At 33.9% G+C, this 23802-nt stretch overlaps 1 protein-coding gene across 5 annotated transcripts in view; it reads left to right on the forward strand.

The window, feature by feature from the left end:
• Positions 1 to 23802, forward strand: part of LRBA (LPS responsive beige-like anchor protein) — a 688703-nt gene that overhangs the window by 89318 nt on the left and 575583 nt on the right. For all 5 annotated transcript variants that reach the window (XM_029940220.1, XM_029940227.1, XM_029940238.1 and 2 more), the window contains 7 exons: positions 6755 to 6952; positions 7138 to 7271; positions 9560 to 9668; positions 9972 to 10124; positions 15906 to 16074; positions 21363 to 21442; positions 23022 to 23084. In XM_029940220.1, coding sequence (XP_029796080.1) covers positions 6755 to 6952; positions 7138 to 7271; positions 9560 to 9668; positions 9972 to 10124; positions 15906 to 16074; positions 21363 to 21442; positions 23022 to 23084 — 906 coding nt within the window. The remainder of the gene's footprint in view (positions 1 to 6754; positions 6953 to 7137; positions 7272 to 9559; positions 9669 to 9971; positions 10125 to 15905; positions 16075 to 21362; positions 21443 to 23021; positions 23085 to 23802) is intronic.

Below are 23802 nucleotides of genomic sequence, written 5' to 3' on the forward strand. Positions count from 1 at the left end.
AGGCAAGTAGCACATAGTCTGGAATACTGCAGTTTCTTAATACATTTTTTAAAGTTGATTTATTTATTTTGAGGAGAGGGTGAGAGTGAGAGAGTGAGTGAGTGGGGGGAAGGGAAGGGGCAGAGAGGGAGAGAAAAAGAATCCCAAGCAGGCATTGCACTGCAGTGCAGTGTCTGATGCTCGGCTTGAACTCATAAACTTAAATCAAGAGTCAGATGCTTAACTGACTAAGCCACCCAGACACCCCTGTAATATATTTTTTAAATCAGGAAGTGTGAATCCTCCAACTTTGTTTTTTTGCAAGACTGTTTTGGCTATTTTTAGTATCTTAAAAAATTTTTTTTTAAATGTTTGTTTATTTTTGAGAGCGAGAGAGACAGAATGCGATTGGGGGAGGGGCAGAGAGAGAGAGGGAGACAAATATATCAGTCATAGAAAGATAAATACTGCATGATTCCACTCATATGAGATATCTAAAATAACAAACTCATAGAAACAAAGAATTGAAGGGTGGTTGCCAAAGTCTGGGGGAGAGAGAAAAGGGGAATTGACAATCAGTGGGTATAAAATTACAGTTATGCACGATGAACAAGTTGGAGAGATCTGTTGTAAAATATTGTCCCTATAAATAACAATACCATATTGTACATTTACTATCTGTTAAGAGGATAGCTCTCCTGTTAAGTGTTTTTATCATAATTAAATTAAAGAAGAAAAACCAAGAAAAAGTGTCGAAAGCAGACATCCCTCTATTTTTACTTATCTTAGGAGAAGAAGCATTCTATTTTTATTTTGCCATCAATATGATGTTTGCTATTAGCTTTTTTTGTTTTTTTAGATGTTCTTTGTTAATCTGAGTAAGTTCACCTTTATTCCTAGTCTGATGAGTGTTTTCATTATGAAACATTACAGGATTTTGTCACATGTTCTTTGTGCTTCTTTTGGGATGATCACGATTTTTGTCCTTTATTTTTTATTAATATAGTATATTGTTCAGATTTTGTTAAATCAACTTTTTGTTCCCTGGATAATCACATTTGGTCATAGTTTATATTCTTATCTATGAAATATACTGAGGTCCAGAGAGGCACCTTAATGGTAAATCAGTAGCTGCTGATATTAGTACTAGGTTAGAAATCTTATTGATAGTCATCTCTAACATATGAGTCATCTTTCCCTCATATGTATGGTCAAATAGTGATAAAACTGTACTGAAAATCAGGTGAGAAATTGGTGATCATAGAATTACTTCTTGCTTTATTTTTTATTCTTGAAATCTGATGTGTTAGAGAACCCCTTAGAACTTCAGGTAGAAGGGATATGGAAGACCAGCAATCTCAGAGTGGCATTCTAGGCATTGCAGTTGATTCAGTGCTTTAAAGATTAAAAAATAGGTATTTCAAAAGAAATGAAGGGTTACATGATTCTTTTACATTGTCTTAGTGTTTGATGAAGTACAATGTAGCTTATAGTACTTCAAAAGGATATTTTTAAATTAATCATATCAAATAGTATTTACACATGAATATTATTTCTATAATTTAGCAGCATTTCCTGAAATATGTCAAGGTCTTAGTTTTAGTTTTTTTTAGATTTAGTTTAGATTGGTTAATGGGAGTGATTTATTCCTAAATTCCAAACAAAGTAGAAAAATGTTTGTTCAGCTATTTCTTTTCAAAAATTTTCCCTGCTAATGTTGATGTACTGTACTTTGAATAGTCACACAAACTAAATTATTCTTTTAATTGAACTAGTGTCTGATCTTTACTCTGCCACAGATTAATTCGTAGACTCAAAAGAAGTCAGTTATTTCTTTCGACTTTCTCAGTTTTTGCCTTTGGAAAATGAATTACATAATCTCCTATATTATATATCTATTGTAAGTTGGTAAATAGGTTAGCTTTTGTAGGTTGCCCAAATGACATTTCCCCTAAAAGGCATTTATTATTTAGAAGTATTTCTTTCAGTTATACTAAAATTCCCTGTATAATTAGCTTTCATTAAATTAGAAAAATATTAAATCAATGCTTACAAATTTATTAACTGCTTATCAAGGGGCAGAAATTTTAGAAAAACAATATTTTAAAGCTTTTCAAATGTTTTGTGTAAAAGTCAGAAAGGCAAAGGCAGTCTTATCATGTTTTACATTTTATTTTTATAGCAATATTGAAGCAGAATTCACAAGGTGAATCCAACAAGTCTTTGTTGGAAAAGACGTTCCATTTAGTCTTAAGTGGTTTCAGTTAAACTAAAGAAAAAAATCCTTGTCTGTGATTACTTAGTAGTATGGTTTAGGAGGTGCCTTGGGTGGCTCAGTTAAGTGTCTGGTTTCAGCTCAAGTCATGATCTCACAGTTCACGAATGGGACCCCATATCGGACTTTCTGTATCAGCATAGAGCCTGCTCTGGATCCTCTGTTCCCTTCTCTCTCTGCCTCTTCCTCTGCTCATGCTCTCTCTCTCTCAAAAATTATATCTAAAAAAAAGTATGACTTAACAGATAAAATATGAGCTCTCTGGTAAAGGTAAATATATAAGCAAATACAGAATCTTACAATCTTCTAATGTTAGTGCATAAAGCACCTTTTTAAGAAAGTTTATTTATTTTGAGAGAGAGAGAGAGAGAGAGATCAGGAGAGGCAGAGAAAGATGGAGTTGTAGACAGGCTTTGCGCTGTCAGCATGGAGCCTGATGTGGGACTTGAACTCAAGTGAGATCATGACCTGAGCTGAAACCAGGACTCAGATGCTTACCTGACTGAGCCACCCAGGTGTCCGTGCATGAATTATTTTTAATTCTGGTATAGCCTTTAAAAGAAAAAAAAGCATAAAAATCTAAATCTATACATAATATGAAAAGATGTAAGTTTTGATATCATTAGCATAAAGTCAGGTGATGGAGATGTAAATGAGTAAAGGTTTTGTATGTGATTGAACTTAAGCTGTTCTTGGCTTAAAATAGAATATTATAACTTTAAGAGGTTTTATGTAATTCCTATGGATATCATAAAGAAAATACCTATAGAATTTAACACAAAAGGAGAAAGGGATATAAATACCAACAATCATTGACAAAAGAAATCAATTAGCAAATTATAGTGAACAAAAATGGCAGTAGTGAGTAGCCAACTATAAATGTAAATGCATTAAACTCTCACTTAAATTTTTTTTTAATGTTTTATTTATTTTTGAGAGAGAGCATGAGCAAGCAAGCATGTGCAGGGGAGGGGACAGAGACAGAGAGGGAGACACAGAATCCGAGGCAGGCTCCAGGCTCTGAGCTGTCAGCACAGAGCCTGAGGTGGAGCTTGAACTCATGGACTGTGAGATCATGACTTGATCCGCAGTCGGATGCTCAACCGACTGAGGCATCCAAGTGCCCCTTAAACTTCTCACTTAAAAGAAATAGATAGGCCAGATGAATTTTTCCCCCTAAAATTTTGTTTAAATTCTAGTTAGTTAACATACATAATATTCGTTTCAGGTGTAGAATTTAGTGACTCATCACTTAAAAATAACAGTCAGTGCTTATTATAAGTGCCCTCTTTTAAAAAAAAAATTTTTTTTTTAAAGACAGAGATAGGCAGTGCGAGCAGGGGAGGGTCAGAGAGGGAGATACAGAATCTGAAGCAGCCTCCAGTCTCTGAGCTAGCAGTCAGCGCAGAGCCTGATGCGGGGCCTGAACCCACGAGCCGTGAGATCGTGACCGGAGCCGAAGCCTGGTGCTCAACTAACTGAGCCACCCAGGCGCCCCATAAGTGCCCTCTTTAATACCCATCACCCATTGGCTAATGGACTTAAAAAACCAAAATCCAGCTGTCTTTGGTCTACAAGCGAGGCACCATAGATCTAATATGGAATATGAAGGGTTGGAAGAAGATAGTCCATGCATATAATAAACAAAAGAGAGTAGGGTTGGCCATATGTATATCAGAAAAAAAATAGACTTCATTCATTCATTTTATTTTATTTTTATTTTTTTTAAATATAATTTATTGTCAGATTGGCTTACATGCAACACCCAGTCCTCATCCTAACAAGTGCCCTCCTCAATGCACATCACCCACTTTTTTCTCTCTTCCATCCCTCACTCACCCTCAGTTTGTTCTCTGTATTTAAGAGTCTCTTATGGTTTGCCTCCTTCCCTCTTTGTAACTATTTATTCCTCTTCCTTTCCCCCATGGTCTTTTGTTAAGTTTCTCAAGATCCACATATGAGTGAAAACATATGATATCTGTCTTTCTCTGACTGACTTATTACACTTAGCGTAATACCCTCTAGTTCCATCCACATTGCTACAAATGGCATGCTTTTATTATTTTTCATTGCCAAGTAATATTCCATTGTATATATAAACCACATCTTCTTTATCCATTCATCAGTTGATAGACATTTAGGCTCTTTCCGTAATTTGTCTATTGTTGAAAGCGCTGCTGTAAACAGAAGGGTACATGTGCCCTTATGCCTCAGCACTCATGTATCCCTTTCATTCATTCATTTTAGAGAGAGAGCGAGAGAGTGCAAGCAAGGGAGAGGGACAAAGGGAGAGAAAAATCTTAAGCAGGTTCTACACTCAGTGTGAAGCCCAACATGGGGCTCAATCCCTTGGCCCTGGGATTATGACCTGAGCTGAAATCAAGAAATGCTGAACTGACTGAGCTACCCAGACTCTTTTCCAAAATACTCTTTAATTCAAAAACCGTTATAAGACTCAAGGAAATTATATAATGATATAATATATATAATTATATAATGATAAAAGTGTCAATTCACCAGGAAGATATAATAATTAAAAATATATACACCTAACTTTACAGTTCCAAAATATATGAAGCAAACCTTGCAGGAATTGAAGGGAAAAGTATGTATTAACACAATAATGGTAGGACATTTGAAAACCCTTTCATTAATGGGTAGACCAACCAGAGAGATTACTAAGGAAACAGAGGCCATGAACAACAATGTAGACCACTTGGACCTAACAGAACATACACAACTGGGAAAGGATAGTCTTTTAAAATCCTGAGTTTGTGAAAAGTAGATATCCACATGGAAAATAATGAATTTGGATCCTTACTTTACAACATATACCAGAATTAACTAAAAATGAATTAAGACACAAATTATATGATTCCTGCCTGAAAACAGAGGAAAGTCATCATAACATTCAGTTTGACAATGATGTTTTGGATATGACACCAAAACAGGCAACAAAGGCAAAAATAGACTAATGGGTCTTCTGACTTAAAACCTTTGGCATATCAAAGCTTTTATGTATCATGGAATTGAGTGAAAAGGCAAACTGTGATATGAGAAAACATATTACAAACCATATAGTTGATAAAGGGTTAATATCCAGACTCTGTAGTGGATTCCTACAGCTGAACAACAAAAATCTCCAAATAACCCACTAAAAATGTGGGCATAAGATTTGCATAGACATTTCTCCAAAGAAGATACTCACATTTGCAAACAAACATGAAAAGATGTTCAACATTACTAATTGCTGCAAAATACAAATCAGAACTACAATGAATATCACCTCATACCACATTAGGCTGGCTATAAAAAACAAAGCAAAACAAAACAAAATAATAAGTATTGGTTAGGATATGGAGAAATCTGTACCTTTATGCACTCTTTAGTGCATATGTGGAATGCACATATGGGGATGTTTAGTGGAATGTAGAATGGTGCAGTCTCTCTGGAAAGCAGTATGGTGGTTCTTCAAGAATCAAGATTAGAATTACCATATGATTGAACATTCTTACTTCTGTGTATATGTGCAAAAGAAAAGCAGGATCTGAAAGAGATATTTTCATATTCAAGTTTATTATAGTATTATTCACAATAGTCAGGAGGTTGAAGCATCCTAATTGTCGATGGACAGATGAATAGATAAAATGTGTCTATGTACAGTGGAATACTATTCAGTTTTAAAAAGAAAATTCTGACACATGCTACAACATGGTGAATCTTGAGACATGATACAAAGTGAAATAAGCAAATAAAAAATATGCTAGGATTCCACTTACATGAGTTATAAAAAATAGTCACACTTCTAGAATCAGAACATAGAAGGGTGGTTGCCAGGGAATGGGGAGTGGTAGAAACGAGCTGTTGTTAAATACGTATTGAACTTCAGTTTTGCACGATGTAAAAGTTCTAGAGGTTTGTTGTATAACAATATGTATATAGTTAATACTACTGTACTGTACACTTAAAAATGTTTAAATGGTACATTTTATGTATCATGTTAACCACAATTAAAGAAATCCCAAAAGTGGACACCTGCGTGGCTCAGTTTGTTGAATTTCTGACTCTTGATTTGGGCTCAGGACATGATCCCGGTGTGGTGGGATCGAGCCCAGCATTAGGCTCTGCACTGCGCATGGAACCTGATTGGGATTCCACCCTCCTCTCCCTTTGCCCCTCACACTCTTATCCTCTCTCTAAAAAAAAAAAAAAAAAAAAGAATCCAAAAAGACAAAGCACAATGAAAAAAATGATAAAATATGTGCTGTAGGGCACTAAGTTTTATACTTTTTTAATGTAAGGTTTTAATACCGAGTTGATTTCCATTGTATCTTTAAATGAATGCAGTCCACTTCAGAAGTAATGAAACAAACAGGTCTCTTCTTATTTGATATTAAGAAAATGATTAATGGTATATTCCTTAAATTTTTATATCTGGTGATTTGTATCTATTTTCTTTTTGAGGTATACTGTTTTAACTGTTCTACTCTTTATTTGTAGGGTACATTTAAATTCAAAGCAGAAAGTGATCTGTTTCTTGCTGAGCATCACAAACTTTTATTGTATGATGGCAAACTTTCTAGTGCCATTGCCTTCACATACAATCCACGTGCTACAGATGCCCAGCTCTGCCTTGAATCATCCCCTAAGGACAACCCTTCAATTTTTGTTCATTCACCTCATGCACTCATGCTCCAGGTACTGGCTGTAATCTTTTTTATTTTTTATCTATAATCTTTTAAGAATATTTTCCATGGTAAATTTTATTGAGGTGTATTAGGTAGCTTCTATTAAAATGCATGTGATATAAGATGCTGTTCGTGTTATGCTTTATTTTGCAAAAGAAGTCATTGGAATCTTTACTGTATCTTCTGTTTTACAAGGATGTGAAAGCAGTTTTAACACATTCCATTCAAAGTGCTATGCATTCAATTGGAGGAGTACAAGTGCTGTTTCCACTTTTTGCACAGTTGGATTATAGGCAATACTTATCTGATGAAGTTGACTTGACTATATGGTGAGTGCCTTTATTTTGTTCTTGAATTGGATGTTAGGGTTACTTATGTTACTGTTGAGCTGCACAGTATTTTTTCTGCCTTTTAGATTTGTTGGTAGGGTAAAAAGAATAGGTTTAAAGGAATTTGTGAACTTTAAATATTACTACAGATTCTTGTCAGAAATAGTAGTATTAGGGGCATCCGGGTGGCTCAGGCTTGAGCATCCAGCTCTTGATTTCAGCTCAGGTCATGATGCCAGGGTGGTGGGATTGAGCCCCCTGTTGGGCTCTGTGCTGATCTTGGAGCATGCTTAAGATTCTCTCCTTCTGCCCCTCTTTGTCACTTGCACTGTCTTCACTTTCAAAGAAAAATGGTAGTATTAATCTAAATTCTTTATCAGTAGGAAATATGGAAGCTGTAAAAACATAATAAACTTGTTTTTGAATAAATTTAGAAATAATGATTTAGCAAAAATGAATATATTTTTTCTATTCTAATTTAAAAATTTACTTTAGAGATTACGTGGCAGTAATATGGGGATTTAGCTTTTCATTTTCATTATTTGTTGCATATAAGTAAATGAAAACTGAGATTTTTAATGATGTTGTTTACATTCAAAAATACTAGATTGTACATTGGACACATTGTTTAAAAAAGGCGCCTTTTTTAGGACCTTTAGGGGTGCCTGGGTGGCTCCGTTGGTCAGGCATCTAACTTCAGCTTACGTCATGATCTCCTGTTTGTGAGTTCGAGCCTCGCTTCCGGCTCTGTGCTGACAGCTGCCGCCTGCTTTGGATTCTGTGTTTCCCTCTCTCTCTGCCCTACCCCACTCATGCTCTGTCGCTTTCTCTCCCTCTGTCTCTCTCTCTCTCTCTCAAAAATAAATAAATATTAAGAAAAAAAGGCAATAGATATAAGAGGACATAATGTAAAACATTGGAGGGGGTGTCTAAATGATTTTTTTTTCATGGCTCTGTATTCTAATGAGACTGGTAATTATGTATAATGTATTATTTGAGAAAATGAGTTTTCCATTCTTCGTCTTTAGAATTCTCTGATTTCTGCTTTTAAATTGTGTAATTTGATGTGTATTATCAATGTATATATTTCATGATATACTAATTCTCTTGAGATTTTTAGGCAACAAAATGACTTCTTTTTAAAGGAATGAGATATCAAATCAAGTACTGTATATATTTAAAAAATTAAAATTATCTTTGACATATTGCAACTTCATTAATTTTTTTATGTGTTCTGGTCTGAAACCTTTGTAACAGAGCTTAAGTTATTTTTTCTTGGTTATCCTTTTTTTTTTTTTAACTTTTTATCTTTATTGACATTGATGACAGTTAAAGAAATTTTTTAAAATGTTTATTATTTACTTTTGATAGAGAGAGGGAGAGCAGAATCTGAAGCACGCTCCAGGCTCCAAGCTTTTAGCACAGAGCCTGATGTGGGGCTTGAACTCACAAATAGTGAGATCTTGACCTGAGCAGAAGTTGGATGCTTAACTGACTGAGTCAGGATACCCCAAAATTGCTGACAGTTTTAAAAGCACTTTTGTGGAGGGAGAAGGTTGGCTTCTAGTATGTTTGTGGGGATATCTCAGAGCCTTGGAGAAGGAGATAACAGGTGATCTTACTCCATTGCATTTTGGGTATCTCTGAAAGTTGTGAGGATTGGAGCATGGCTGTAGCCCCTGTTCAGTTTTAAAAGTCTTCTCAACTGACTACAGAATTATGATTTTTTTTTGGATAATGTACAAAATTCTTGAATTAGTGTTTGAGGACTTCAGTTTGTAAATTTCAATTTTACTTTCTTATCTTCTCTTTCATTAACCAGGCTAGTCTGAAGCCCTAAAACATTCTGAATATTTCTAGCCTAGTGTGCTTGCTCTGTGTATATTTTCTCTCTGGCCTCTAACTCTCTAAAATTGAATATACTTACTAATCTAAGTTATATCTATTCTTTAAGACCTTAATATACTTATGTAAGCCATTTTATTACTTTTTTTTAGATATTGCTAATTTTGTCCATTTATGTATGTTTCTCATGTTATTTCTAAGTAATTGACTTAGTAGCAGGTTGATAAAAGTATATGAAATAAATAATTGAGTAAATCCTAATCCTGCATTCAAATTCCAGTCCCAAAATAATGTTGGAGATAATTTTATAACTTCATTTTCCTTGAAATAGAGAACTCTCTATTTAGATAGATGACAGCCTGCATCTATTTAATCCCCCCCCTTTCCCTTTTTTTTTTTAAAGAGAATTTTTTCAGACTATTGACTGTTGTTTTTTGTTCCAGTTCAACTTTACTGGCTTTTATTATGGAGCTGTTGAAAAACTCAATTGCTATGCAGGAACAGATGCTTGCTTGCAAGGGCTTCTTGGTAATAGGATATAGTCTTGAAAAGGTAAAGTATGCAATGCTTTACGTATTTTGTTCTTAATTTTCAGGGCATGGATTTTGTCTCCTAAGTGAGGAATTCTTTCTGCAAGTGTGTCTCCTTGGTAACATAAAGTTATCAAAATTAAAATAACCTTTTATTGTTTTACCTTGCCTCTATTGCTTTATTAGAGAAATGTGGCTTTGAGTCTCATGGCATTTGTAACTTTTAGCATAGTTTGTGGGCCAACTTTTTTCTGGTATCTGCAGCCTTTAATATACTTACTTTGCCTTGTATTGGTAGTGACCTTTGACCTTTTTTCCCCCACAGTCTTCCAAATCCCATGTCAGCAGAGGAGTACTTGAACTTTGTCTTGCATTTTCAAAATATCTGAGTAATCTGCAGAATGGGATGCCCCTACTCAAACAGTTGTGTGATCACATTCTTCTTAACCCAGCTATATGGATTCATACTCCAGCCAAGGTAATATATATATATAAAAAAACTGTGAAGACAGTAAAACAAAACATATATATATATATGTTTTGTTTTACTGTCTTCACAGTTTTTGTCGTTGAGAACAGTTATGAGGATTTTCTTTTATCCTTTGACATGCTGTCATATATGATTTCATGGATTGCATTATTTGACTCCACTTTTTTTTTTAAGATATATTGCAAATAAGTGTATCTTCTCTCTTTTTTTTTTTTGTAAAGCAGTGTCAGTAGCTTTTTTTTTGAAATTTAAATTCCAACATTTTTAAAATACAATGTTATATTAGTTTAAAGTGTACTGTATAGTGATTGAATAATTCTGTACATTACCTTCTCATCATGACAAATGCACTCCTTAATTCCTACCACCTATTTCATACATCCTGCTCCCCAACTTCCCTCTGGTAACCATCAGTTTGTTCTCTATAGTTTAGAGTCTGTCTGTTGGTTTGTCTCTGTTTTTTCCCTCCTTTTGTTCATTTATTTTGTTTAAATTTCATGTATGAGTGAAATCATATAGTATTTGACTTTCCCTGACTGACTGATTTTACTTAGCATTATACTCTGTAGCTCCATCCATGTCATTGGAAATGGCAAGATTTCATCCCTTTTTATGGCTGAATAATATTTGATTATATGTATGTACCACATCTTCTTTATTCACTCAACAGTAGACCCTTGGGCTGCTTTCATATTTTGACTATTGTAAATAGTGCTGCTATAAATATTAGGGGTGCATTCATCCCTTTATTATTTTTTAAAATTATTTATTAATTTAATCCCTACATCCAATGTGGGACTAGAACTCATGACCCTGAGATCAAGAGTCACATGCTTTCCAGACTGAGCCAGCTCAGGCGCTCATGGGATGCATATATCCCTTTGAATTAGTGTTTTTGTATTTTTGGATAAATTCTCAGTTGGTCAATTATTGGATCATAGGATAGTTCCAGTTTAATTTTTTTTAGGAGCCTCCATAGTGTTTTCCACCATGGCTGTACCATTTTGCATTCCCACTATGTATGCAAGAAGGTTTCTTTATCTCCACATCCTTGCTGACAGTTGCTTCTTGTGTTGTTGATTTTAGCCATTTTGACAGGTGTGTGGTGATAACTCACATAATTTTGATTTGCAGTTCCCTGATGATGAGGGATGTTAAGCATCTGTTCATGTGTCTGCTGCCCATCTGGATGTCTTCTTTGAAGAGATGTCTGTTCATATCTTTTGCCCAATTTTAATTGGGTTGTTTGTTTTTTGGGGTGTTAAGTTGTATAAGTTCTTTATATATTTTGGATGCTAGCCCTTTATTGGATAGGTCATATGCAAACATCATCTATCATTCAGTAGGTTGCCTTTAGTTTTGTTGATTGTTTACTTCATTGTGTGGAAACTTTTTATTTTGATGTGGTACCTATAGTTTAGTTTTGCTTTTATTTCCCTTTCCTCAAATGACATAGCTAGAAAAATGTTGCTATGTCCAATGTTGGAGAAATTACTGCCTGTGCTCTCTTCTAAAATTTTTATGGTTTCCGGTCTCACATTTAAATCTAATCCATTCTGAGCTTATTTTGTGTATGGTATAAAAAGTGGTCCAATTTCATTCTTTTGCATGCTGCGTCCAGTTTTCCATGCACCATTTGTTGAAGAGATTTTTTTCCCATTGCATATTCTTTCCAAGCAGTGCAAGTATTTTTAAAAATCAGCTATAGTTTTTATTTTCTGTTAAATAAAAATTGTATTTGACTTTTGTTTACTAATTATAAATTAAAGCTGGACAGTTCCAATGTAAATATATTTCCTATCAATTGTAGCTCTGTTCTGTTGCAAATAAGCATACATGTCAATGTGTATATATGTATGCGTACATATTCGTGAGTTTAATTCTTTAGAACCAGATGAAATGTCACCCATTTTTGAAGGCTTTTAAGGTATACTGGTCTCATTTAATCATTTTCATTCGTATGAATTTAAATTATTAAATAGAATTATATTTGTACACTTGATCTTAGCCAAAAGGCTGAGAAGTGATAAGTACAATTATATTTGTATACAGTAATTTACTTAGTACTATAATAACAACCCATTTACTTTTAAGTGATAAAAATATGTAAATAAACCTTTGCTAAATCCTAATGTTGTATTAAATTGTCTTGAGAATACTGATAGTGGTAGTGTTAAGCAGAACTTGGAACAGGTTTTTATTAAATTGCATAATTGTATATGCCTTATCTGAAGTTTTTATTAGAAGTTGTATTATTTTAAACCTATTAATTTTCTCTCTCCCTTTCTACCTTTTGATCCACTTGGAATGTTTATCATTGTTTAGTTTGGAATAACATGTACTTATTTTAGTTGTTGGAAAAAAATCAGACGTTTTTGCTTTTCTAGAATCATAGTATCTTACTTTCAGCTGGTCTTTTCAAATGTTGAGAAAAACAGCTGCTGACTGTGATTGCCATTTGGAAATAATCAAAGGAGGCAGCTGGAGGTTGTACCTTTTAATCTGTGGGTTCAAATTTGACCTCTTTCTCTTCTGTGACCTTCAATCTTATTTCTTTTCAAGATTGTTTCAAGTTACTTTTTAAACCTTTTACTGGACACTTTTTTTGTTTTACTAAGCAGCATATTTGTAAGGCTTTGGATCTCTTTTGATGTGATCAAAAAGCCTCTTAGATTTAGTAATAGAGGAGTATTAAAAAAATTCATTATATAATTTTCTTAGGTTCCTGGTATTACTATACTCTATTTCTTACCTTTTCCTTGTAATAATTTTCTTTAATTTTGTTTTTAGAATTTATAGTGGCTATGTTAATATTAAACTTCCCTTCTGTTTCAGCTGCTTTGTGTATCCACAAGGGGTTATATCTACCTTAATTTTATTATATAATTCTAACAAGGTTTGTTTTGTTTTCCAGAGTTTGTTTGATCTGAATGTTATAAAGTTAGAGGGAGGGTGGAAATTTTTAAGAAAAATGAATACAAATGAGGTTTAGGGTTTTGCAGAGAACCTGTATACATGAGTGAGCATACAGTTTAAACTTCATTAGTTTCATGGTAATTTCACCTGTGGTTACCAAAGTTCAAGGTATGTATGTATGAATCAACCTTTGCTTTTGGAAAAGGGTGCTTAATGAAAGGTTACTTTCATTTGTTGAGTAACTGCTTTATGATGGGCTCTTTGGATACTGTGGTGAACCAAGACAGCTCTAATTCTTGCCCTCATGGAATGTAATGGGAAAGATTGATATTAACACATATAATGTATATGGTTAAGATTATATAATAAAGGAGGAAATGTTTATTTTTAGCATATGAATCATCTTGAGGTCTTCATTCTTACTCATCTGAATATGTTGTTATTGAAGCCTTTTTCTTTTACTACAGTATTATTCTCAATAAACTGACTTTTTTCATTTTTTCCTATTTTTATGACTTTTTGGCCAGATTTCTTAGGTTTATAGCTCTCATCAGATCATTTCTTGGCCCCCAAATGTGTAATAGCTTCCAGTTGTTTACAGAATAAAGTAGTTTCTTTTCTCTCATTAAGTCTTTATGTCATTCAGTACTCCTTTCTAAGTTTTCTAGTTTAAAAACTCAGTTCTATCTTCAGTGGCTAAAAACGTTATGTGAGAGCAATAGTTCTCAGTCCTGGCTGTTGATAGAACCTGTTGGGAGAGTTGTTTGTTTTTTTAATCAAAATCAGAATTCCATTCTACATGGTGTTTTTTAATTGGTCTGGGATGGGGCACAGGTCTCAGCTTTTAAAAAACATGTTTTTCAGGTATTCTAACACACAATCAGGTTTGAAGAATATTGTTCTAGATCTTGGGAAGCCTGTTGTATGATCTACCATTTTCCCTGTTTGAAATTTCATCTTTTGTTCTATCTATGTATCTTAGTACTAATCTTCAAAGCCTACCTTAATACCTATTTTATTAGTCAGGTTTTTTTTGCTTATCCTATAATAATTTCTCTGACCTCCAAATCGGTAGTTTCATTTTGCAGTTAAAACATACATACTTATATTTCTTTTTTTTTTAAGGTTTTATTTTTATGTAATCTCTATACCCAGTGCAGGGCTTGAATTTATAACTCCAAGACCAAGTGTGCTCTGCCAACTGAACCATGTAGGTGCCCCTTTATAAATCTGTTAATTCCACATGCTTTTAAAAATAATTTTCCTAAGTAATCTTTATGTTTTAGTAGGCATCTTCATTACATTGGTTTTTCACTTAAATTTATGTCTATTTTTCATTTTCTCAACTGGATTTCAGCTACGGAGGGACAGTGTGTAGGCCATTGTATTTCTGTAATATATCACTATGCATAATTGGATTTAAATATTTTCTAAATGATTGAAATAGCATGGTTAAGAATTTGAACCATGCTATTAAATAGCCTCAATGACAAGTAAACTGGGCCTACCATTTGAATAACAGCTGCATGAAAATAATAATATTTTTCAGCGATTCATTGGAATATACCACATATGTAGTATTCTTAACTATAATCATCATCTAAGCTTTAATTTTAGGCGTTTCAGAATCTGCCACTCTTTACCCCTTGCTTCTGTATATGTCAAGAGCTTAGGAGGGCCTGCCTGGGTGACTCAGTCAGGTGAACATCTGACTTGATTTCCGCTTAGGTCATGATTCCAGGGTAGTGGGATTGAGCCCTGCTTTGGGCTCCATGCTGAGCATGGAGCCTGCCTAAGATTTTCTTTTCCTCTTTACCCCCTTCCCCACTTGCATGCTCTATCTAAAATAACAAGATTTTTTGTAGTATTTTGTAGTATATTTTGTAGTAAGTTTTTATGTGTTTATGAGATGACTTATTAAGAAATAAAGACTAATATAATCCTTTTTTTATTTAAACATTTTTTGTTTTATTTTTTATATTTGAGAGAGAGAGAGGTGAGAGAGAGAGAGAGAGAGAGAAGGAGAGGGATAGGGAGGGAGTGAGCAGGGGAAGGACAGAGAAACAGAGACAGAATCTGAAGCAGGCTCCAGGCTCTGAGCTTTCAGCACAAAGCCTGACGTGGGGCTTGAACTCATGAGCAGTGAAATCATGACTTGAGCTGAAATTGGATACTTAACTGACTGAGCCACCCAGGTGCCCTTTTAGAATTCTTTTCTAATTAGAGGATAAAACTGATAAACATGTTGAGAAATTATAATCTTATGATTGTAATCTTTGTAGCAATGAGCTGTTATAACAGAATTCTGTTTTTCTAATAAATATTTCTTAAGGTAGGCTTTACACTTTCTATCCCTTTTGACTTCTGCATTTCCCCCTTTCAGGTTATTCCTAATTTTTTCTTTTTTCTTTGAGTTATTCTAGCTTCTAATTTTCTGCAAAACCAAGAAAATTTCTAGGTTTTTAAAACAACTATACATAGTCTAAATAGTAAGTTTACTGTAAATAACTAATATATGATCATGAGTAAGTGCTAACTAACAATTAAAGTTATTTTCATGGGATAGTGCTATAAAAATTTGATATAATTTGGGATGTTTACTTTATAATGCTATTATTAAAGTAAGCATTTACTTGTTTTAGTTTTATAAGAAATGTGTGTGTTTATGTGTGTATATGTGCATGTGTCAGTGATTATGTGTTACTTTTCCACATGGTAACATCTTACCATCAAGTTCAGCATCTTACTTTTTGGGAAAAGTTTGGTCTCCGCAAGTAGCCTGAGCGTGTTATGGGAAATGGGTAAAATACTGGGCTGCGTCTTTGATGTGAACTCTTCATTTTGATTCTCTAGGTTCAGTTGACACTTTATACTTACCTGTCCACGGAATTCATTGGTACAGTCAACATATATAATGCCATTCGAAGAGTTGGAACAGTGCTGCTCATCATGCATACACTGAAGTACTACTACTGGGCAGTGAATCCTCAGGATCGAAGTGGTATCACCCCAAAAGGATTAGGTATATTCTCTCTGTCTACATATTTTGTCATAGATGTTTTTTCTTTGTTTTACCCAATAATATATTATTCTTGAAGTTTTTCTGAATATCATCAGGGCAAAAGTATATTTTTATCTTATTAATAATTTGAATAGTTTGTCCTGATTTGTGGTTGACAGAAGTTAATAACCTGCTACTTTAAAAAAAGAAACTTGCTACTTCTATGGAAGAATGCTATTGCTGCTGGTATAAGTTGTTTGCAGAGCATATATTACTAGGATGACATTATTAAGGCACTGAAATTGGTGAAGATTTTATGTTAGCATATGGTGTTGTTGCTGAAGTTAATTCTCATAGTGAGAATTAAATTTTTTTCTAATGTTTTTTATTTATTTTTGAGAGAGAGAAACGTGTGGGCAGGGGAGGGTCAGAGAGAGAGTGGGAGACACAGAGTCCGAAGCAGGCTCCAGGCTCTGAGCTAGCTGTCAGCACAGAGCCTGACACAGGGCTCAAACGCACGAACCGCGAGATCATGACCTGAGCCGAGTCTGGATGCTCAACTAACTGAGCCACCCAGGTGTCCCAGTCATAGTGAGAATTAAAAACCATGTGTTTTGGGAAATGGAGATTTCTTATGGAAGTAGAGGAGTACCTATTTCTAATACATAATATAATGAAGTTATAAAATTTCAGTAATTATTTTCCAGTATAATCAAGAAATTACTGGAAAGATAATATTTATCATGTCAGAAATTTATGGGAGGGATCAAAATAAAAATTTTGACAAATGGTGGATCTTTTGGTTCTAAGTACAACCTACTTTAAATTGGCTATTGTTATTAAAGGGTATTAATCAGCTCATATAAATTGGCATTATTAGTAAACCTTGGTGCAAGGATTCAGACTATGGCCCTTGAACCCAATTTGTCTCTCTCCATTTCCCAGTTTTTCTCAGTTGGCTCTATTCATGTATTCTTCCCCTGAGCAGCCACTCCACCCTCACAGCCTTAAAACTACAAGTCCAGCAGAATAGTGTCTGCTGTATTGAACATTTCCAGCAAAAGTCTTTTGCTGCTCATTAGCTCTGATTGTATCACGTGTCCAGTCTATGTGGCAGGTATTTTTCTGATTGCCCACACATGGGGATAGAAGCCGTCCAGCCTCTGAAGTACATGATCTGAGAGTGAGGATGGGTTCAGCACCTTGATAGAGATTGATGGCTGCTGCTTGAAATCAGGAGATAAATGCCGAGAGTCACTGTACTTAAATGCTTTGGCTGTTCAGTGATTTACAGTCACAAGGTTTCATATTAATATGATGCTTTCTTTATCCCTTTTGAAATAAAATCTGCTTATTCTCAGAGGATACACTCTGTATAGTTTAGAAAGATGAGTGGGCATAGAAGTTATATGATCTATTTAAGGTGGTAAGGTTGTGGCATATCTAGATCTAGATCATAGTTTCCTGAGTACCTGTATCATGTACTCTCCTCAGTATTAGTTTTGTATTCTGGCATTTATTTTATAAACTGATTAGTTACCTCGGGGAAGTCTTATACTTGAAGTGAGAGAGCTGAACAGAGTTTGTAATTCTGTTGTAACTTGGTAACTCCTATTCTTTGTCTAGAAATTGTCATGTGGAAAAGTTTTAAGCAATTTTCTTCCTATTTTAATTGATTTGTTTGAGGTCGTGGTGGTCCTGTGCTTTGGTGGTCTAAAACTAGCTGTAAATAGTGATTAGGTTGGGTGGGGGACAAACAGGTACCTAACTTTAGGATCTTACAACAATGGGGCTTGGTTTCAAAAGCTTTCTACTTGAGGATTATTTGTTTGAGACATGAAAATTGACTTTAATGTGAGCCATGTGTGACCAAGGACTTTTTCAAGAAGAGAAGGAGATGTCAGAGGTAGTCAACATAACATTCCCTTCTAAATGAACCAAATTGTGTTGAGGTGTACTTTAAAAATTTTTGTATTATCTTACACAATAGTAATAGTAGAAGTTTATTTCTTATTAAATTCACATATAAAGTTGGGAATTTCCTTTTTTTTTCTTTGTAAACTTCTGTTACTATATTAACATTCTCAGAGTCTTCTAAAGCAAAATAGGGCATATTGTTATTGAGTATGAATTTATTACCTCATTTTCATGTTTTAGAATTTCTCTAACCTTAATAAAAATAAACTTCTTTAGAATAGTTTCAGCATAACCCCTCTTGTACATATGAAACATTGTATATACAATTGTATGTGAGATTAAATGTCTTTCTAGAAGCATAAAACTCTTTAAATGGAAGAATAATTGATGAACAGTATTAGTATCAACATAGTGATTTGATATTTATATATATATTACAAAATGGTTACCACAACAAGTCTAGTTACCATTTGTCACAATACCATTTGTTACAATATTATTGACTATATTCCTTAAACTTAATGTTAAATCTCTTTGAATTTATTTATTTTATAATTGGAAAATTATACCTCTTGATATTCACCTATTTTGTCCATCCCCCCCCCATCTTCCTCCCCTCTGGCAATTGTCCGTTTTCTGTTTATATGAGTCTGTTTCTGTTTTACTTTGTTCATTTGTTTTGTTATTCAGATTTTACATGTAAGGCAAATCATCAGTATTTGTCTTTTTCTCTCTGACTTCACTTAGCATAATACTCTTTAGGCCTATAGTTTGTCACAGTGACAGGTTTTCATTTTTATGGCTGAGTAATATTCCTGTGTGTGTGTGTGTGTGTGTGTGTGTGTGTGTGTGTACCCGTCACATCTTTATCTGTGTATCTGCCTATGGACATTTAGGTTACTTCTGTATCTTCACTATGGTAAATAATGGTGTGATTAACATAGGGATGCATATATGTTTTTAAACATGCTTTTTTGTTTTGTTTTGTTTTTTGGATAAACAGCTAGAAGTGGAATTGTTAGATTGTACGGCAATTCTAATTTTTATTTTTTGAGGAATCCCCTTACTGTTTTCTATAGTGGCTACACCAATTTACATTCCCAACAGTGTGTTAAGGTTTCTTTTCTCCACATTCTCACTAATACTTACTACTTCTTGTCTTTTTGATTTTAGCCATTCTGGCAGGTGTGAGGTGATGTCTCATGGTTTTGATTTGTGTTTCCCAGATGGTTAGTGATGTTGGGCATCTTTTCACGTGCCTGTTGGCCATCTGTATGTCTTCTTAGAGATTTTTCTTGTTTCTTGAGGTGAGCCAGTTTCGATGTAAACTTCCCTTTTGGATCTGCTTTTGCTGCATTTCATAGATATTGGAACATTATGTTTTCATTTTCCTTTGTCTCAAGTTATTTTTGAATATCCTTTTTGATATTTTTTGTCCCATTAGTTTTTTAAATGTTTATTTATTTTTAACTTTTTTTTTTTTTTTTTTTTTTTTGAGAGACAGAGGTTTAGTGGGGAAGGGGCAGAGAGAGAGGGAGAGACACAGAATCCGAAGCAGGCTCCGGGCTCTGTGCTGTTAGTACAGAGCATGATGTGGCGCTCAAACTCACAAACTGCAAGATCATGACCTGAGTCAAACTCAGACACTGCAACTGAGCCACCTGGGTGCCCCTTCCATTGGTTTTCTAGTAACATGTTTTTTAGTCTCTGCATGTTTGTTCTGGTTTTATTCCTGTAATTGATTTCTAGTTTCATATAATTTGGTTGGGAAGATGCTTGATATGATTTCAGTCGTCTTTTTAAAATTTATTTTGTTATTTTTAATGTTTATTCATTTTTGAGAGAGGGAGAGAGACAGACAGAGACAGAGCATGCCTGGGGGAGGGTTTGGGAGAGAGAGGGAAACAGAATCTGAAGCAGGTTCCAGGCTCTGAACTCTCAGCACAGAGCCTGACGTGGGGTTTGAACCCATAAACTGCTAGATTATGACATGAGCCGAAGTTGGAGACTTAACCAACTTAGCCATCCAGGTGTCCCTATGATTTCAGTCTTCTTAAATTTATTTAAAGAGACTTGTTTTGTGGTCTGTCATGCTAATGTTCTAGAGAATGTTTCATATGCTTGAGAAGATGTTATCTTCCGTTTTTCTGGATGGAGTGTTCTCTACCTATCTGTTTAGTGTACATGGTCTAACATGTCATTTATGGTCAGTGTTTTCTTATTCATATTCTGTCTGAATGATCTATTGATTTAAGGGGAGTGTTAAAATCCCATGTTATTATTATATTACTGTCAGTTCTCCCTTTTTGTTTGGTAATGTTTGCTTTATATATTTAGGTGCTCTAATGTTGGGCACATAAGTATTTACAAGTATTATGCCTTCTTGTTGGATTAATCTGTTTATCATTTTGTAATCTGCTTTATCACTTGTTACAGCTTTTTAAAAAGTCTATACTGTGTGATAGAAATATTGCCAGTATAGCTTTCTTTTCATATCTGTTTGCATGGTGTATGTTTTTCCATCACTTCACCTTTAGCCTATGTGTATCTTTAGATGGGCAGTGAGCCTTTTGTTGGCAGCGTATAGAGGGTCTTTTTATTTTTACTGATTTACATTCAGAGGTATTAATGATATATATTTATTGCTATTTTGTCAAATGTCTTTTTTTTTTGTTAGCTTGTTTTTGTACTTCTTCTCTGTTCCTTTCTTCTTTCCTTGTCCTTTTTCCTTATGATTTGATGATTTTGTTTAGTGTTATCTTTGGACTCCTTTCTTTTCACTCTTTGTGTTTCAGAGATTTCTGTTTGTGGTTACCATGAGCTTCACATCTAACAACCTAAGTATATAGAAGTACATTTTAATTTGTCATTCCTTAAGTTCAGATGCATCCTAAAAGTACTATATTTTTGCTCCCCTCATCTCCCAACGTTTTATATTTTTGATACCATATTTTAAACTTTTTATTTAGTGTATTCCTTAACTAATTATTATATAGTTGATTTTACTACTTTTGTCTTTGGGTTTTTTACTGGCTTTCCAAGTGAGTGATCCTACATTTACTATATATTTGCCTTTACCAGTGTGATTTTTTTTCTTTCTGATATTTATTATTTCTAGTTATGGCCTTTTTTTCCCCCCTGCCAAAAAGAAGTCCCTTTAATATATCTTGTAAAGTATGTTTAGTAGTTATGAACTTCTCTAGCTTTTGCTCATCTGAGAAACTCAATCTTCCTTTTAATTCTAAATGATAATTTTGAGGCATAAGTCTTTTAAAGTGATTCATTTTTATATTTCTCATAAATAAATGGAAAATATTATAAATGACAGTTTTATTATTTGCTTTGAGGTCTTTGAAACACTAAGTATGTATTTACATATATATTTTTTAAAGATGGACCACGACCGAATCAAAAAGAAATATTTTCTCTACGAGCATTCTTGTTGATGTTCATTAAGCAGTTAGTGATGAAGGTGAGTTTATATTTACTTATTCTTTGGCATGTTCTATATTTTAACTTTTAATTTCATGTAAGATACAATCTTGGGTTTATTTGCTCTTTGTTGAATTCCTAGGGTTACACATTGGGAAGTATTCTGAAAGATACTTTTTTCTATGTTTTTCAGTCTTTCTTGTGTACTTACGGACATATGTCATTACAGAATTGGAGGAGATTGTAATATATGTTATAAATTTCTGTAGGAATGCAAGTGGATTCATTCTTTCATTCAGCAAATATTTCCTGAGTTTCTATTAAGTACTAGGTATTATTCTTGGCAATAGTGATACAGTAGTCACCAAAACTCTTGAAGGAGGTTTCGTTTTTAGTGGGCCTCTTGTACCTGACATTCAGATTTTGAGAAAAAAATGTCCCTGTATAAATGTACCAGGAAGACATATCAGCCTTTAGAAATGATTGCCTATGTCCCATTTAATTCTGTTGTAAGTAAAGTAAAATTTATTATTTTTAAGGAAGGTGTTTTGGTTTTATGAGATAGTAATATATAAATGTATTTTTTGTCAGTATTTTATTCCCTGTTTTCCTTTTCTTATTTTTAAGAATTTAATATTTTGTTACATGGACCAAACTTTTAGTATATCTTTTAGACTCAGATACCTTATTTCCATTTAAGAAAACTTTATCCCTTGAATTTTGTTTAAAAAATTTTTTTCTAGTGTGTTTTTGTTTCCTAATTTTTTTAATTAAAAAAGTTTAATGGTTATTTATTGTTGAGAGAGAGTGAGAGTAAGTGGGGGGGGGCAAGAGAAAGAGGGAGACAGAGAATTTGAAGCAGGCTTCAGGCTCTGTGCTGGTATCACAGAGCCCAGCACAGGGTTTGAACCCATGAACTGTAAGATCATGACCTGAGCCAAAGTTGGATACTTAGCCTACTGAGCTGCCAACATGCCCCCTGTAATTCTCTATTTCATTGCTTTTTTCTCATTACAGCTTTTGTTTTGTTGTTAATAAATTGACAGGATAGTTTGAAAATTTAAATACTGAGTTCATATTTAAAAGTGCAGTGTTTTAAACATAAGGGAAAATACTCAATTTTTAATACTTGATGTTTTAGCTGGTAAATTTAGAAGCTGTTTACTTTCCAAATTTAATAGAAAAAAGAAATAGAAAAGTCTTCTGTATTCGGTGGAGTGGTAGCTGTTGATAGTACTCTTTAACTTAATAATTGTTTTTCTTCAGGACTCTGTAGCTTTGTTGGACAGCCTATCATACATGTTCTGAAAACAGGAAACTGAAGTTATTTCTTGTGACTTTTACCCATCTTGATTACTGCATGTCTTTTTAATGATTTTTTTTAAGTTTTATTTATTTAATCTCTGCACCCTATTGGGGGCTCAGACTCATGACTCTGAGATCAAGAGTCACACACTCTTCTGACTGAAACCAGCCAGGCGCCCCTCCCCTAATACATGTTTTAAACTTAGATTCTATATATTTATTGCAACTGACCAGGTTGAAAAGTATTAAAGTATTTCCCTTTTTAAAAAAGTTTTTATAAGTAAGTTTAAGATACTTATTTTATGTTTTTAAAGGATTCTGGGGTAAAGGAAGATGAATTACAAGCCATTCTTAATTACCTACTCACTATGCATGAGGTAATATTTGAATTTTTTGCGATTTTATATTTTGAAGCTGTATTGTCATTCCTTTTAAAGTAAAAAGTTAAAATAATCTTTCGTTAATGATGTGACTATCATTGGGGGAGTAAATGTATTTAGGAACTAAATACATATTGTTTTGGCCTATCTTTCTTAATTGAGGTAGAAAAGTGGCTAAAATTTCTTGATTGAATCATATTTGACTTAAACATTAATGATTATGCTTTCTTTTTCCTTTTGATTAGGGCATTTTATTGATTTTCCTTAGTATAATAGTTTAAGATTTTTCAACTGAATTTTCTACTAATGTTATTGTATATGATTTTGTTTTTTTAAAAAAATATTTGTTTGTTTATTTATTTAGTGTTTGCATGCACACACAAGTGGAGGGAGGGGCACAGAGTGAAGAGGGGAGAGAATCTGCACGGTCAGTGCTGAACCTGACATGGGGTTTGATCCAGTGAACTGCGATTGTGTTTTTTTAATTAATCCTGACTCCCTAAGGGACTGAAGTACTTCCTAAGAGAGAAACTGGAAGTCACAGTGATCTCTTTTCTCTTACTTCATTAATTCAAAAATGTTTCAGGTCCTTAAGATAACACTTTTCCCAAGCCTCAGTGCCCTAGCTCTAGCTTATTTGCTTAGCTTACTGAAAATTAATCAAATAGATGCCATAACAAAATTCCAGAGCAGTGAATAAAAACTTATAGACAGG

The sequence above is a fragment of the Suricata suricatta genome, chromosome 1, assembly GCF_006229205.1.
Source record: "Suricata suricatta isolate VVHF042 chromosome 1, meerkat_22Aug2017_6uvM2_HiC, whole genome shotgun sequence".
Classification (NCBI taxonomy): Eukaryota; Metazoa; Chordata; class Mammalia; order Carnivora; family Herpestidae; genus Suricata; species Suricata suricatta.